Consider the following 17,862-nt stretch of genomic DNA (forward strand, 5'->3'; position numbering starts at 1 on the left):
CCAGCCTAGTAAATAATTTTCTGGGCACTCTAAAGATGCTTTTGTTGTAGGAAAGGGGCACCATGATGCTCTGGAAAAATCACAGAATCGATCACAGAATATGCTGAGTTGGAAGGGCCCACAAGGATCATGGAGTCCAAGTCCTGGTGCTGCACAGAACGTCTCCAAGAGCCACACCATGGGCCCAAGAGTACTTTTGAAACACTTGATCTCTCTCAGGCTTGGTGCTGTGCCCGCTGCCTCAAGGATCCTGTTCCAGTACCCAACCGGATCTTCTCTGGGTGAAGGATCTTTTTCTAACACCCAACCTAAAGCCACCCTGACACATCTTCAGTGCTGCATCACTGCAGCAACAGCACCGCCCGTAGCAGCAGCGGCAGCAGCAGCAGCAGCGGCAGCAGCAACAGCAGCAGCAGCAGCAGCGGCAGCGGCAGCGGCAGCAGCAGCGGCAGCAGCAGCAGCAGCACTCCCGTGCAGAGCACGGCGGGTAAGCAGCTGCTCTGGGGGTAGCGCCTGTACAAACCCAGCGGCTTTACGAGTGAGCGGTGAGCTCTGAAAGTGCTGCCAGCTTTCCAAGCCAGCTCTGGGGACGCGGCCGGCACTAGGACCCGCGCGGAGCCTGCACGGCCCAGCCGGTAGGGAGCGGATAAATTCCGCGGAGCGCGGCGGCGGCGCGGCCGTGCCGGCAGCGGGAGCAGCGGCCCCGTGTCCGCCGATGCTGCAGCTCTGCCCGGTCACGGCCTCGCTGCTCCTGGGCACGGCCCGGGCGGCGTGCGACGAGGAGCTGCTGGCGCGGGAGGGGGTCACCTTGTGCGTGAACGTGAGCCGGCAGCAGCCCTTCCCCGCGCTGCGGAGCGTCCGCGGGCTGCGCGTGCCCGTGTCGGACCGGCCGGGCGAGGACCTGCGCCGCTGGTTCGAGCCCTGCGGCGCCGCCATCCAGGAGGCCGTGCGGGCCGGCGGCAGGTGCCTGGTGTACTGCAAGAACGGCCGCAGCCGCTCCGCTGCCGTCTGCACCGCCTACCTGATGAGACACCGGCAGCTCTCGCTCAAGGAAGCGTTCGAGGTAACGCGCCTGCATCCCGATTCGTATTTACAGCTCCTTCGGGGACGAAATGCAATGTTTCTTATGAGTAATGATGACTTATTGCAGAGTTATTTTGGTGCTTTCTCCTGCCCATCACCGGTTATACAGAGATTCAGCATTTCAGTAAACAGTTCCCTCTAAATTTTTCAGGCCCAGCTTGGTCCAATAAGTTTTCAGTGTGGGGTTTCTAGGATGAAGATAAATACAAATGCACGGGTAGCAAACATACAAAGCTGGTTGCTTAGTGAACATTTTCTCTATCATTTGCACAGTCACAATAAGTGAAGGAGACATGGAGTGAGTGGGTGCAGGAGCTGTTATTCAGGGTTTGCTCCACACAGCAGGGAGCATCCTGTCCTGTCAGGCCTGCCGGGTGCCCCGGGACTGCCAGCCATCAGCCACAGCTGTACTGCTGTAAGCAGTGGCACGTCAGCTTCCCTGGAAGCCTCTCCAGTACAAACCCCTTGTGCTCTGCGGGTTTTGTCTTCACCCATTTGTAGGTGTATCACTTCAGATAGCCAATTTGCTTAATTTAGACTGAGGTGTGCAGACAGTGACCAAGTTTCACACTATCGTCTTAACCACGAGGAGTGTCACTGTGTGTGGTGAGAGACTTTCCCATTCCCAGCAAATCCAACAGCTCTGTCTCGTGTCTTGGCCATGATTCCATTCTGTGACCAGGCCCTCCTGCCAGTTCCTGGCAAGTACAGAGTGAAGTCAGCTCACCAAAATAGCTGTTTGTTCCTCTGTAGCCAAATCAAAACAAAGTAAATCTTCTTGAAATTTTAAGTTCCAACTTCATTTGCATGACTCCCACAAATGCAGAATACCTTGCTTCTACTATGTCTCTCCTGTTCTCTAGGCTGTGAAAACTGCCAGACCCGTAGCAGAACCGAATGCAGGATTTTGGTCTCAGCTGCAGAGATATGAAGAAGAATTGCAGATAGCAAAGCAGTCTGCTCTGCTGAGCAAAGAACTTAAAAATAGTGATGTGTGAAGATACTTCAAAGAAAGTGAAGTGACTTTTTAAAAAAAGGGGGAAAAAATCACTTCCTAAATCACCTGTAGATAAAACACTTTACCCCCATAACTGAGTTGATGGTTCATTAAATTCATTCAGAGCATTTATGTTGATAATTCATTCAGAGCATTTCTGTTGATAATGCATGGAAAGAGGGCAGATAAGCAGGGAAAAACAGCAGAAACAGAAAATGGCTGGAAGGACTGTAAACAAACCACAGAAAGGCCTGGAATCTTCGGCAGTTATTTTCCCCTGAATGACACTAAGTATGGTAACAATGTACTGAACGAGGGAAGGAGTTACCACAGGGATTATATTCCTATTTTTTAATTAAACTTCCCAGTGATGCCATTAGAAGACATGATGCCAAAATAAGGAAATTCTGAATTTCTCTCTCACCTACTGGATCATAATTCACGTTAATGAGCTGACAAAACCTTTGGTGGGAAACTGGCAATGGCTGATGCTTTTACTCTGTGATTTCCCTTATGTTCAACTAGACTAAAGTACCTTCACAAATGACCTAAAAATCCAGAGGACAGAATATACAGGTGATGGTAAGCAGTTCTGCTCCCACCATGCAGGCCAGTGACTTTTCAGCTTTTGAAATTATTCTCTAAAACATCAAAGGAATGATTTAAAAAACTGCAGGTGATAGTGGAGGGAAGATGACACTGGCAGTGTAGAAGTAATCAACACTCCTTTTAGCTTTACTTACTAACAGGGCCCAGTTCATGCCTTAATGTCTCAGTTTACAAGTCAGCTGTTCCTGCATGCAGCAGCATGGCTAAATTAGTCTCTGCTGAGACTGCTTCCAGGTTGCCCTCTGAAATTATCTACTGGCCATGAAACTTCCAGATCAGACTGCTACGTGTTTATCATTAGCCATTCAAAACAGAGTTTTGTCAAGCTGTATGAACACACTTGTCATTTAAAAGGGACAAGTTATAGAACCTGAGAACCTGCAGGGTGAAATTCCATTGCACCTTGCTGAAAGCATAAATACAAAGTAAAGTTACTCACTGCCATCTGCCTAAGTGCTCACACAAGGTAAACATATGCTCCCAGCAGTGGAGTAGTTTAAGGCAAAAATTGTAATGATGGAACAATGACAGAAAATAAAACCACTAGGGAATTACATGAATTAGACAATTCAGATGCAGTATAAGTTCCCAAAGTTAAAGACTGCTCAAAATTAAAGCAATGTTATTTTAAAAGCTGAAACCATAGAAATAGAAAATTTAGGCTATCATTTTCTTAGTTACCACAAGGCATTTTCACACCAGATGCTTTCTCCACTCCCAGCTGTGTTTTGTTCATTCTGTGTTGTTTATCTTCCGTATCTGCATTACAGCCAACAAGAAATTTGTTGCACATCTGCAGATTTGAAGGTGATTCTAGCAGGTTTGCTATAAAAAATGTTGTAGCTTTTATAAACCTTGACTATCATATATAATAAAGATTTCAGTATAACATAAGATCCTTGTTAGAGAATTCCACTTGTCAAAAAATCCGTTTCAGTCTGTGGAACAAAGTTTATTTATTGTCAAAAGCTTAAGCTGCTAAACAAAAGAAGGAAGCTAAACATTAATGAAAACAAAACACATTTCTAACTGTGAGGCATATGAACTTGCAGTCAGTTACAGCTATCAGTTCCACATGTTTGAGTCAGCTGAAATAGGAACCATTGCTCTTGAGTGTCAGCAGATACTGCACTCTGGTTAAATTTTACCACGCTTCTCAGCAGGCAGAAAACCTTCATGCCACAGGATTTCACATCACAGCATCTTCTGTAGAAAGCTATTTACATCTGAAAACCATTCCTATGTACATCGAAAGCCATACCTCCTCCTGGTACTGCTCCAAATTAAGGCATAGGATTGCAGCTTGGAACTGGAATAAAGAAGAATTCACCTCTTTATTGGAGTTCATAACCCATGAAGGCTGCAGGGATGCAGGATGGGAGCTCAGACATATTCCTTGTTGCTTATGACTGTCCCAGAGCTCCTGGGGTACATGTGTGGCTGAGAAGCTGCCTGGGCTGCTGAATATGCATACTTCTTGGGACTGTAAATCAAGAAAAAATCATACCAAATAATAGGGATTAGACACATGCCCATGGCTTCAGACACTTAGAAGTTATTCAGTTAGCTTTGTATCCAACCCACCCATAGCCTGCTCTTCACAACAGGGCAGAAATTAGAGGCCTCCTGTTCTCATTGTTCTGGTAGCTCAGGGGGAATAGATGGGGTCCCTGATGGGCTGCACAGCATCCCTCATAACCTCAGCCACACTCTGGATTTCTAACTCACATGTGCTCTTCCTTGAGGCACTTCAGTCAAGGCCCTAAAGCAGAAGCTCTCAGCACCTTTGTTCAAGCTGCAGGTTTTAATACAGGAATCCAGATGATGAAAAAAGAAAACAGAAATATCTTCACCCAACCCCTTCAACTGTCATTCATCATGTTGAACTTCTGTTTCATATATCAGTTTTACTTGTTTTTCAGGACATTTCAGGACATTTGGTACTTTGTATCAAAGGAAGGTGAGCAAGATCTAAAGTCCAATGTGGCTGATGAAATATTACCATAAAACTGAAATGGTTTCAGATTAGGCAATAGAGTACCAGAGGAACACTCACTTACTACATTTTGATGTAATTTTCCTAAGATTAAATTCATTAACAGTGAATATGCTTCTTCCTTGCATATTATAACCCTTTCAAGCTTAGCTAGTACAACCTCCAAGCTATTTGAGTTCTGGTAGACATGGACCTCTGCTATTTCTGCCTGTTTCATCTCTCTCCTTCAAAAAGAGGCCTTCTGTGTGTCAAAATTTAAGACTGAAACAAAAAAGCAGGGAAGGTTAAATACTGAGGCCAGAAATCTCACCTTTCCTGATCTGATGTGTGACAAGGCATTTCCATAAAGAACAAGAGAAAAACCATGTTTCTAGTGATCAATTCTATGTGCTTTGGGAGACACCTTTACACTTTCTGCAAATTGAACAGTGTGTGAATATTTTACTCACAATAAGTACTGCAGAGAAACTAGATCATAATACATTATGGGGTTTTATATACTTTTCTTTTGGTGATAGTTTGCTCTTTCACCACACATTTTCACCATCAGCAGTGCCCTGAATTGCCAAATACAAGTTAAAGGTGACTGCTGATGGTGATGCATCCCTGTCTGGGAGGTACAAATGTTTGGTACAGCATCCCCAGTTTGTGACATGCCGTAGCACTGTTTGTAAATTATACATATTTACACCAGGGGGTGAGAGAGAGACAGAGTAGTGCACAGGTATAAAGTGGTATGTGATTGACAGCTACTACTGCAACTGAGAAATCCAAGATTACCTGTAATTTTGGTTTTCCTTCGCTCTGCATGAACAGGTCAGTAAGATCCCACCCAGTATATAAAGGACAGATCCAGACCAGCCTAAGTACAGACCTTCTCCTAGTTCATACCTGAAACATGAAAGATTTTATGGAAGCAACTTATAACAAGACCACAAAGCTGTGCAAACAAATTCTAATCTGCATAGAAATCAGCTAACTGAAAGGCACTTCAGCAATTAACAGAGAACAGATCTGGCTTTGTGTCTGCTCAGTAAAACTCTTATTTGTATAGAGCTGCTCTGCCAAATTAGTGACAGTACAGAGAGTGCTAAGCAACAAAAAGATAAGTAGCAATAAGTAATTGTGTATATTTGACAAATTGTTGATAATAAATAATTATGACAATGTGCAATCCACAACACTTATTTTGCCCTTTGATTGGTTGTGTCACTGAAATGATTTTGTGAAACTGAATGATTCAGATCTTACTGTATATGCTGAGAAAAGGCTGACCACAGACATCAGTTTTCTATGGACACAACACTAGGTGACTTAAAAGTAGCTGGTTGTATAGGGCTTGTTTCCAAACTTAGATATCCTAAAGGATATTTAGCACCCTCTGTGGTTGTATGGCTGAAAGGTATTTATGAATGTCTCAGGCTGAAAAATAGTTCCCTATTTTACTGTCCAAAACCATACCTTTCAGGAAACCCCCTAGTTCGGTCCAAGAAATTAATTGATAATGAATTTGTCCCAAAGATTAGACACAACTGAGTCTGGAAAAGTCTGGCAGGTGTTTCATAAAAAGAGGAAAATAAATTTTCATGATCAGACAAAAACTACATCCACAATCCACCTGTACATCTCTATCTGAGATACCCAATGTAAGAGTAAAATGAGTGTCATGGACTGCATTGAAGGTACCATGGAACCAGAGATTTGTGTTTTCTTTCCACTTGGAAACACAACTATTTAATTGTCAAAGGTTCTGACTCTGGAATTCATTGCTAACAGGAGGCTTTCAAGGGTTTGCACAGCTCTCCATATCTCATCGCACGTGGGAGCCACAAGGTCTCCACTGCTTTAGGTACTTCCAAACATGGAACAAGCAGAGAGTCATTATCAAACTAACCCAGCAGTACAAATTGCACATTGCCCAGTGCCTGCAATCATTTCTGCTCACCAGTCACCTACAGACAATAATGCTGTAGATGTCACACCAAAGCAAAGTATATAGGAGAACTGCAGAACTTTGTTTATCTTCAGAGGTGTAGGAGAAACTCCTCTAAGAATTAGCAGAGGTCAACTGCACTAATTTGCTGAAAATTAGACCAAAAAATACAATCTGAAAAACCAGATTTGCCAGTCTCTTAAGACTGAAGATCAATACTGCTATACAATTTAATTTAAATTTGTCTCACAGACTGCATGTCCAGCTTTACCAATGATCAAATTTCATTCATCAAGAACTGCTCAGTGAATCAATAGCTGAAATATGAAGTTTAGATATTAAAGAAAAAAAAAAAAGATTTCTTTAGCTACTGAATGTATATCTGGTAACTGATTAACAGGCAATTCACTTACTGATGTTGAAGCCCCAAAGCTATAGCAGGTAACTATCAAACACACCAACTATCCAACTAACCGAAATTCCTTATCAACGGTTGTTTCAGTTCTCTAATGCATTTATTACCCTTCATATACGTCTCTCAAGGGGATATAAAGCAACAAAAAGTAACTGCACAAATACAATTTTTTTCTAAGCACTTCATTGAAAACGCAGGGAAAACTGACAAACAACAGAAGCAATTGCTTAAAGTACTTTGATTTATCACAAAGCACTTCACCTCTGACTTCCTTGAACTGATTCCTGGGTGGGAACTTTACAAAACACTTCAAATACGAGCCTAGCAACTAGCAATTTATAGATTACTGATCTATGATTTATATACTTGGTAGAAGTATATTATAGATGTCTCGTATTACACAGGCAATATGTTTCCCTCTCATTTTCCCCCTCTCTGAAGGAAAGGAGCAGTCACCTCTACCCTTGTTCCTCATTCCCAAACAGGACAACTAGATAAGGTGCCATAAGATGCCATTTGGTTTTGACAACTGTTACTTTTATATCAGACAAAGAGTAAGGGCTTTTATACCTCAAAACTTGTTTGTATGCAACTGCACTAGCTGGTAATCCCAGAGATTTTGTGTCATTTTAACTCATAAGGCAAACTGAGCTGTTAATATATAGACATGTATAAGAAAGGCAGCAGATTTCTCTGCAGGTCATTAGTACAAACCTCGAGCTGCTTTCCACATGATTTTCCCCTGCATGTACATCTGAGGTACTTTATTTATTCAGAACTTGAGTTTTGTACCTCTTTTGGTCTAAATGCCAAAGCAGATTAGGAATTTTGCCTTTTCTTCTTCATAACATTGAGATACACATTAGTTTAGTCTCTCAAGAAAATACACAGTACAAAACCCCCTCAGATGGGGATTGGTATTACTCACACATTCACTAACTCTTCCAGAAAAAACTCTCCTCCCTCCCCACCAACATCTCTGAGGTGAAAAGATTCCCTGAATACAATTTTTCACTCCTGTAGGACTGGATAATGGGATCCATCCAGGTTCTGAAACTCTGGAGCAGCTGAGGTTAGTGCAGCTAACACACAATGGAGTTTGGTATGACAAGATAAATTAACTTACTTGGTTCCAGCGTACAGTTGGTTAAAAAATTGAGCAGTTACCATTGCAGCATACCAAGAAATAGCCACCATGGAGCAGAGACCTACCAGAAGAAGTTTAGAGAAGAACACAGGTGAATTATTCCTTTAATGGCTGTAACAGATTTAAACCAAAAATAAATTTATTTCATTTAGTCTGGCTGTGAAAGCCATACAAAATATCAATAGTGCTCTCATTTCAGCCTTGATATTACCTCCTAAAATAAAAAGAAATCCTCCTGTGACAGTAAACTTCATTTTTCCTTCTTCATCACTCAACCCAATGTTTGTGCACTTCATACCAAGCAGTGAGAGTACTGCAGCTAAGAATCCCAAAAGGATGGAAGTGATCATCAGGGCACGGCATGCCTGAATGTGAGCTAAGTCAGAAAAAGAGAAAACAAATGAGGATCTATACAGAAATTACATTAATCTTGTGCTGAAAGAAATAAAAGTGATTAGAAGAAGTGACATAATTAACAGGTGCAGTAATGAGTGAATCTTGTCCAACTTTGTCATATGGTTCAGAGAAGCCTCAAAACCCAAGTGTGTTTAGCCTTCAAGTCAAACAGTTTTGAGAGTTGAACTATGCCTACACTTATAAGCTCAGTAAATCTTCTTGTGTCTTTAGTAAATCCTGAAAAACGACACCAAGCCACTCATCCCTTACATTCCTGTGAAACTGCCTAGTGGTATACATGGTCATTTGCAGGAGCAGGAAGAAACCTCCTACTCACAAGTCCTTCTGAATTCCTGACACATGTACAGCTGAGCGCACAGGACACGTCTGAAATGCAGGTGATAGTCAAGGTGTGCAAGGCTCTGGCACTACTGAGGAACTGGAGAAAGGTGCCAGCTTTGCTGCTTCGAGGGAGAGACGGGAAAGAATGGTGCTCAAGTTAGCAGTGCACTTCAAACTCAGTGTAACAAACAGGAGTGAGCGTGTCTGAGAGCTGCAGCACTCTTCCCTGGGACATTCTCCTGTGGAGAGGTTACAGCTGCTGTGGGCACGTTAGAGAATCTGGTATGCTGGCAAATCTGCATCCTTTAAGCTCCTGGTCTTCACATCAAGGTATCAATTGCACAAAAACCAGGACTAGATTATTAATCAGCCTAAGAAAGAAGGTCATGTGGGGATTTGGGGCTCCTTTAAAATGGCAGCCTGCATTTGGCAGGCTCCAGGTCAAATGGCATTTTGGCACCTTTGTTGTGAGAGAAGCATGCCAAACATCACAACCTGGCAGGGTCACAACTGCTAACTTGGTTAACTTGATTAAGTTCTCTTCCAACCTAAATGATTTTTTGACTCTACAGTTTCTATGATATGTCAGAAGGGTCAGACCTGATTCCAACTGGACACTCACATCAGTGATGCCAGCATTCAAGCTCTTGCTCCCTGACCACCTCCACATCCTCCACAATAACCTTCTGTCTAGTTCTGTGCTGGAGTGGGCTGTAACTCTCCAGACAACAAAAACCAGACAGAGAGACAGGAGGCAAAGTGATGCTCACATTCCAACTCAGCCTAATGTGGCTTAAGAGGACTGGTCCTACAAACTTAAGAGTTACCAAAGATAGCAATAAGAATTCATGAGATAAATATACAGAATTAAAGGCTAAAATCATTTGAGGAGTTAACGCTTTGTTAAGCACTAATTTTAAAACTTTAATAGAAAAAATGAAGACAGCGGTAAAAGTGGAAATACCCCTCAAAATACCACTAACAGTTCAAGGTTTTTGCCTGCAGAAGATACTGTAAAGGTAAGTACTCAACAACATTGCTTTCAGATTTGGGATCTTTCACTGTGGCAATCACCCAGCAGGGTCCAACAACTCACATTTCAGGTCCTGGGATCTCCTGCAGTGTTAGATGGACTCCCCATATCTTTCCAGGACACATAAGCATACCCTTGCTTGCAATCCAATGGGAAAGGGATTTCATACAAATGTACTACAACACCATAATCTCAACAGCTTTAACTGAGGATCTTAGTTCACAATTTAGAAAACTCAAATTTTTATTTTAAACTTAGCTTATTTAACAAGATAAAAAGTCAGTGCATTTTATTAGTCCACACCAATTGTAAGAAATTATCCCCAAATCTTGTCACTGGAAAAAAAAAATATGGAACTTTAAAAAGAAGAGGAAAGAAAAAAAAAAACACAACAAAAAAAAAGGGAGTTTACAAAGCTTTGGCAACTACTTATATTAAATGTTTGACTTAGTTGTGACTAGACAGACAGTGCTATATGGAGTAGCCAGTCATTGTTTCAGTCTTGTGCAATATTGCATTTAAAAGCTCCTCATTTCAAATATTTGTCATTTAGAGTAGTGGTTTAGTGAACTCAAAAGCAACCAAGTCAGACTTTTCCCATACATAAAGCAAAACCCAGAAGTATTCCATATAGCTCAGTTGCCAATAAGGAAACTTTCGAGGAAAATCTTCATTGTCCTTCTGATGAGAGGTAACAAAGACACTTTTGTTTTATCTTTTTGCCCTCCCTCCAGTCCCTGGCATCATGGCAGCAGTTTCAGCCAAGTTTCTAAACCGGAATTTGAAACACGCCTAAACTGACCTGGTAATTTTTAATCTACCTTGGTTGATATCTGCAAGCACTATGGATGTTTCTCAGAAGTCCCACTGTCTGCTGAGCCCTTGTTGCCAAACCCATTTTCCTCCTTTTTCCTGCTTTGCCCATCTGTCCTTTCAACTGTTATACCATCCATTGTCTTCTGACTTTTGTTTTTCATCTTTCCTTTCTAAAAACGTTTTATCTTCAATTTTGCAAGCTGTTTTTCCCTTCTGCTTCCCCCATCTTTACCCCTTGACTATACTACCCTATTCTCAACTGCAGGACTGATCTCCTCTGTAACAGATCAAAGATAATCTTAACAAATTCATTTCAGAGCCTGTTCCAGTCATTTACTTTCTGGCCCCACTTTTCTCCTTCCTGCTAACTCCATGTTGTTGAGCCCTGCTGTTGCTTGTCTTCGGTTCTGTTTGCTTTAACACTCCTGGTGCTCTTTTCTGACCCCCACCAGGTTCTTTCAAACCCACCTTTTCCTCCAGATGCTGATCTCCTGTGGGCCCATGGCCCAAATCTGCTCATACTCTCAGAGGCAGCACCCCGTGTAAACACATCAATGACAAGATGCTGCCTGGAGTCAGTGGCAGTGAGCTACAAACCAGCCTTGGAGTGGTTTTTACAAGAACCAAATAAAATCACAGAATCATTAAGGCTGGCAAAGATCTCTCAGATCAAGTCCAACTACTAAGCCAGCAGTGCTGGTGCACACTGACAGAAGTGCTCTGCAGAGGATAATGCCTGATGGAATGATCCTGCTGTTACTGAGGCTAAAATGTTTAAATGGGGTTATGATCCTCTTCAGACACACACACACACACACACTAAAAGCAATTGTTAGAGAAGAATGACAGATTAACATATTGTTCTTTAAATACTGGACACCATTTCAGAGAATTGTTATGCAAATGTTAAAGTTGTTAATCAGAAGCCTTTACTTCAGATTGAGGGAGAAAGTGAATTTAACACCTCATTCCCACTTAATCCTATATAACACATTCTTCAGATTGGGAGTATCCTCCTACCTATTTAGTTTAGCCACCTCCTAGGGCAAATTCAGCTAGAAGGAAGGCATTTTTATTCTGAGTAAGTATCTACATACTGAATTATTCAAGATTAATAAAAAAATAGCTTTACTGTCTAAAAAATGCTTAGTATCCACAGAATACTGCCTAGTTGGGCATTTGAGGACAACCACAATTATAATGTGGTTATAATTATAAACCACAACCACAGTTATGATGAAGAATGATACAGAGGACAGGGGCCAGCAGATCAGATCCAAAAAGACTTTAGTTACTGTCAGTTAACTGACAGTAGTTAGCATTAGTTGACAAGCCTAATGATACATTAATTTATAGCATATACTCCTTCTATAAGTTATAATATGTATAGTGTATTATAATGTATTTCTTGGATTATCTAAAATTTTCAGTGTCAACTCACAAAAACCACTACCACTTCTCAGGTAAAACCAGTATTTCCTATTACATTAAAAACTTCAGATATGGTACATTAGCTATGATGTATTGCAAAATAAGGTCTATACAATAATTCTAAATAAATAAATAGTTTAAAAATCTCCTACTAAGACATCCCACAAGATGCTAGAGAAGAGATTACAACCCACTTTAAATGCCTGTTAAATTCTTGAACAACTGGCTTTGTTTGCCTTATTTTATAGCCTTTCCTAACATGCTTGACACATTCTGCTGCTTGAGAGATTTTTATTACTTCAGCCCACAAAGTCCTTCTTGGACAGTTATTTTCCAGTATTACCAGATTACTAAAACAAAAGCCTTACTACTTTTTGCCTATAAGTTTTTAAGCAATATAAACAAGGCTGCCCAAAGTCACCTACCAGGCAATGCAAGCATAGAGTCAAAATCCCTGCAGTTGGATACTCCAGTGCTGTCTTCTGCACAGCTCTTCCACAGGTTTTCAAACAGCGTGGATGTTGTGATCACAGAACCATGTATACTGGAAACTTTCCAGTAATTATTTGGCAAAGTAGCTCCAATAACTGCCAACCCACCCAAGCACAAAAGAAAGCCAACAATTTCCAATGTAGCAGTCATACTTGTGAGTAGTAACAGTTAAGTATCCTTATAATTAGATTACAATCAAGTGAAGCCTTTCAGAAGCCTCCTTGCTGTTTTATCTCTGAGTTTCGTTCCAAAATGAGTCTACCTTTGCTCTTTGCTCTTTCCCCATAGATAAGGCTTACTGGGCATGACAATAAGAAGTGGGAGCAGTTCATGATAAAGATATTAGTGTGTAAAAAAGTGACCATATTAATTCTTTTTCTAATAGGAAGTGAAAAATGAGCCTATTCTTTTTCTCAGCCTAGAACGTCCAGTCAGTATTTCTATAAAATACCTTGTAAGTGGGATAATATAGCCAAATACTTTATTTCTATCTGTTTTCCAGAAGTCAACTGGATTTTTCACTAGATTAGGATTGCTTGTATTTTTATTTTTGCTATCAAATCAAAAAGCTTTTACGTAATAATTTCTTGAGGATTCAAGCAAAAAACAACTTGGGAACAGAAGCTTTATACTTCTGCTAGAAAATTTAGCAGTTTTTGGAGTTATAGTCATAAGTAATCCATAACAACTGTATTGCCAGCTTCTTTCAGGAAGGTTAAGTTTATGGATGAGTGGTTTCCATTAATATTTTACTGTCTATTGATCTATAGCTAAACACATACAGTCTTAAAAACCATCCCACTTACACTGTACAATTGTACAATGTATTCCAATTGTAACAATGCAATAGAAATGTAAGGAAATGCCGTGGAATTGAAATGTAAAGAAATTAAGGAGCTAGTGTGACAGACCTGTCTCTAAAGGAATAAAATTATGGAGAAGAACAGCTACAAGAAAAATAGTATATATCAATAAATTGCATCTGTTTGTTAGAATACCTTAGGATTAAAAAAAAAACTATTCTAGGCAAAGGATATGTTAAATTCAGTTTAGTTACCTGTGCTCTTGGCTAGATAGAATCGTAGCCTCAATTCACATCACCCACTCATGTTAATACTTTAGAATACTTGTGGATCCAAACGTGGTTAACCATTTTTTCAGTGATAACCTGTTCTTATCTCCAGGAAATGGAGTCAGTTTCTTCATAAAATAATTCTGCTATGATGCAATATGGTAACAGTTCCACAGCATTTATGTAAACACTACCAGAATAATTAGCCTTTGAGAGAGCTACAACTCATCCCTAACAGGTATTTGTTGTTTTTCATCAAAATTCACTGCCACTTTGAGATGAGGTTCAACTGCCAAAGGGTATTATAGTGCCACAAGGACATTTTGGCTCCCATGGCAGTCACTAGGGTCATTGCCATTGATTTAAACAAGACCAGATTTGGCACTGTGATCCTGTGCAGCTCTAAACTTGCAATCTTTTAAGGAAACCAGATACTGTGTGGTAGGAATTGATCTCAGGAGACTTACAGAATTCCCTCCTTCTGCTTAGTCACTGCAACTTGAAAAAGGATGGCATAGTAAAATGAACACCTTGTACCAGTATTCTGGAGTATCTGCATTTCATTAAAAGCCCTGTAAAGAGTTTCCAGCCAATTTACCTATACACTGGTGCTGTGCTGGTGATCTCAGCAATCACTTCTGCTAGCAGCACTTTGAGACAGTTGGGCCCTTGAATCAAGTGTCCACAGCTGTTATACTGCTGCCAAGGATAGAAATCAAAAATGAAGCGTGTAATTTTTTTAAAATCTCTTCTTAGTTAAGAAATGTATTTCAACAGGCAGTCATAAAGCACATACATAAACAGAAAATATTAAACTGCAGACCTGAAGTGCATGAGTTTTCCTACACAGCACCAGGCATTTTAATAATTCCCCTCAGGAAATCACTCTCCCATGTGTTAAAGAACATAAGGCTGTTCTTCACTATATTTTGTAAACTGTGGCTTGTCGGGCAATGGGCATAACAGCCAGCACGGCTAAGAGCCTAAGAGTTGGTGTGGCCAGCTTCACATCAGCACCTTCCACATACTGGGAGCTTTCCTTTGGGTTTGCTCTAACCCAGTCAGTTGAACCAAATGCTGTCATTGTTGGTCCCATCTCATCATTCTGAATTCCAGAAATATAAAGCATCCTGGTACCTACACAGAGGAGACTCTGGAGAGGGGCTGAACAGGTACCAGGATGATGTGAAAAGCTGACATTGCCTCTGATGCAATGAGCAATGTTTTTTAAATCCTTGGAAGCATGTGGTTAGCCTCTTTTTGAGGCTACAAACTCTGGCCTCATTATGGGATGCTGATACTTTTAAACTGGCCTCCTCATTAGGAAGGCAGATGAGGCCACCAAAGTGAGGGGCCTGCAGAAGAACCATGAACATGCTGCATCTTGAGAGTTAAACTCTTACCCTTTAGAGGTCTGCCTTACAGTTAGGCAGCTCTGACTCCAGGGAAGTCCACACCTGAGACACGAAAAACAAGGTTCATAGTCTGTGACTTGTGATATTTTTAAGGTTCAAGCAGTGCACATTCAGAATAAAACTGCTGGAAAAGTCCAGACAAATAGCAATGACAGCAATCAGGAACCTATAAAGCACGGAAGACTTAAAGAAAAGATATTAACATCACTCATAAAGTGACTACACAAAACTGAAGGTTGTAAAATAATAAATGCAAGGTTCTGTTTAAGTCAGAAAGCTTAACAAAGTACCATTTCCAAAGGCTTCAGTGTTACTGTTTCTATACTCAGTTTGCTGAGGAAAGAACTTCAATGTCAGTCCTTCCCAGTCCTTTACCATAAAGATAGTGTTTAGAGGTATTTCTAAAATCCAGAATAATTCAAACAAATACTTTCCAGCACCTACTGAGACATTTCTTCTCTTTCTAGCTGCAGGTAACTACCCTGCTAGCATGGTCAACCCTCGAAAACACAGAAGCATCCATTGCACAGATGTATTTTAGTCTAAACTCACCACCTCTGAGAAATTCCATAAAAAATACCCAGATACACAGGTTTAGCACAAAGTATCAAACCAGTTCTGGAATATCTAATAATTCCTGTCTCACACCAAAGCACAAACACCAGTGGTCACAGAACTATGATCTGCTTGTATTGAAGAATTAGGCTGAGTGAAAAGCTGCTATTTCTTTCAAAACTGTTTTTTTAAAAATTCTCAGATTTACTGTATATCACCCATACCCCTATGTCAACACACCAGAGAGGGCAGCAAAGCCACAGCAGTGACTGAGCTGAACTGCAGGGTGAAACACTGGTTTCATGGTGGCCATTTAAGCTGTCTGCAACCACTACAGGATTTGGCCATACTGGACATACAGCCCATACTGGGCTGTTCTGACACCTCCAGTGTGTGGCTGCTCCCTGATATCCCAGCACAAAGATGCAGGGACACAGGTGACACCTAAAGCATATACACCCCTGCAATCCTTAGGCTGAATTTTGGCTGCAATCCTTTTTCTGGCATGTCATCATACCAGAGACAGGGATTTTGTCTTGTCCTAACCCTTCTCATTCTTTTGTGACATAGGGCAAGCCACACCACACTGAGAAACAAAATTGAAAGCTGGAAGTTACTTTAATTCAGTGAGAGACACTGATGGAGAAGAAGGCAAGTGGAAATAAAGCACAGAGCACTGCAGTGCCCTCTGGGATACTCTGTGCCCCCCAGCCTGCTAACACACTGTCCAGAAAGAAGGAATAAAACCCCATCCTTGGATTTTACAAACATCTGCCATGACCACAGAGCTCACTTACGGTCTGAACTCAGCATGTAGAGAAATTTCTTGCACTGTACTGATCCAAAAGCAGTTGCTGTACAGTCCATCCAAAGACCTTCAGAAACCCAGTCTGCAGTAACCAGCTCTGTTGTGGTGTCCAAAACCTTCCATCTGCTGGACATGGTAGTAACAAGTAATGTAGTGAATCCTGCTAAAGCCAGCAGCAACGCACAAATCTGTAGACAGGATGATGCCATTGCGACAGAAGTTTCCTTCAAAGATGTTCCCCGAAATTTCTGGTATTAGAAACCTGTTGAAACAGTTCAGACACACACAGTGTATGGAGTTACCTTTACACAAGCCTGGCCTTTGCAAAAACAGCCATAAGATGCCTACCTTCAAAATAATGTATCACACAAGGGAACTGTAACTGTAAATGTAATGTAATGTAAATCCCATTAAGTAACTAAAATAACTGAATATTCTATACATTATTTTTCTTAGGAAAACTTCTATTATTGTACACATTTACCACAAAAAAAAATGCAAACGGAGCAAAACCACAGGAGACAACCAAAGAATTCTCTAATTTTAATTTGCAATGTTTCATCCACTTGTTACTTGTTTGCTAATTCAAAATTCATTTAAAAATGAAAACTATCAAGTGTTTTAGTAAATTATTAATCTCCCAATTACAATATCTACCAATACAAATTTTAAGCAAGATAAGTTGTGATACTCACGTTTATGGTATGTTTCTAATCCGTTTTCTCTACCTTCCTGCAAGATACTAGTGTCAGCACTTTGTGATGACCAATTTGATCACCCAAACAAAAGTTTTGTACTCTTTAGGACCTTTGTCCCATTCTAAAAATCAAGGACCCAGGGCCAAAGCTCTGTCCAACTGTTGCACAAAGATCTGGCATGTCGAAAGGGAAAATTACCAGGAAATTGTGGAAATTAGTACCAAATATACTCAGCTCAACCTCACATATAATCTGCTTTGTCAGGGCCACTGAGTTGCCCAAGCACCATCAGAGTGCAAAAGACTGCAGTAACATTGCTACAACTTCCACAATGGCTGGTTTACCTGAAATTTTTTATGCATTTGTTTTAGGATGCATCCTAAAGAAGAAATATGAATATCCTGAAGAAGAGCAGTGCAATAAATCACACATCTGTCCAGTGGATGACATTAACAAACCAACCTGTTTGTGTCTGCAGCCATGGCCCGAGGCAGGACAGCCTTCCCGGGCTCACAGCCAAAGGAGGTCTGGCAGCCTGGGACAGCTCTGCAGCCACTTTGCTGCTGCACTTCCTCCTCTCTTTGCCTTCCTCTGTCTCAAGGAGCCACCCTCATCACCCCTTCT

General features: G+C 41.1%; 2 protein-coding genes across 3 annotated transcripts; one reads left to right on the top strand and one right to left on the bottom strand.

The window, feature by feature from the left end:
- The first annotated feature begins 443 nt into the window (after positions 1-443).
- Positions 444-2,208, top strand: DUSP28 (dual specificity phosphatase 28). Its single transcript, XM_021555780.3, has 2 exons — positions 444-1,063; positions 1,947-2,208. Exons 1-2 carry the CDS (start codon positions 716-718, stop codon positions 2,079-2,081), a joined length of 483 nt encoding a protein of 160 aa, XP_021411455.1. The 5' UTR covers positions 444-715; the 3' UTR covers positions 2,082-2,208.
- Positions 2,209-3,620: 1,412 nt separating this feature from the next.
- On the bottom strand, positions 3,621-17,464 carry LOC110484839 (claudin-15). Of its 2 annotated transcripts, XM_021555777.4 has the most exons (6): positions 17,236-17,464; positions 16,530-16,802; positions 8,392-8,556; positions 8,160-8,241; positions 5,466-5,576; positions 3,621-4,172 (listed from the first exon to the last, which is right to left on the bottom strand). In XM_021555777.4, exons 2-6 carry the CDS (start codon positions 16,747-16,749, stop codon positions 4,073-4,075), a joined length of 678 nt encoding a protein of 225 aa, XP_021411452.1. In that variant the 5' UTR covers positions 16,750-16,802; positions 17,236-17,464; the 3' UTR covers positions 3,621-4,072. The 2 variants fall into 2 exon arrangements, with proteins under 2 accessions (XP_021411452.1, XP_021411453.1); XM_021555778.4 differs by lacking the exons at positions 16,530-16,802; positions 17,236-17,464 and adding an exon at positions 12,624-12,952.
- Between the last annotated feature and the right edge of the window lie 398 nt (positions 17,465-17,862).

The sequence above is a fragment of the Lonchura striata genome, chromosome 9 (assembly GCF_050655825.1).
Source record: "Lonchura striata isolate lonStrDom1 chromosome 9, ASM5065582v1, whole genome shotgun sequence".
Classification (NCBI taxonomy): domain Eukaryota; kingdom Metazoa; phylum Chordata; class Aves; order Passeriformes; family Estrildidae; genus Lonchura; species Lonchura striata.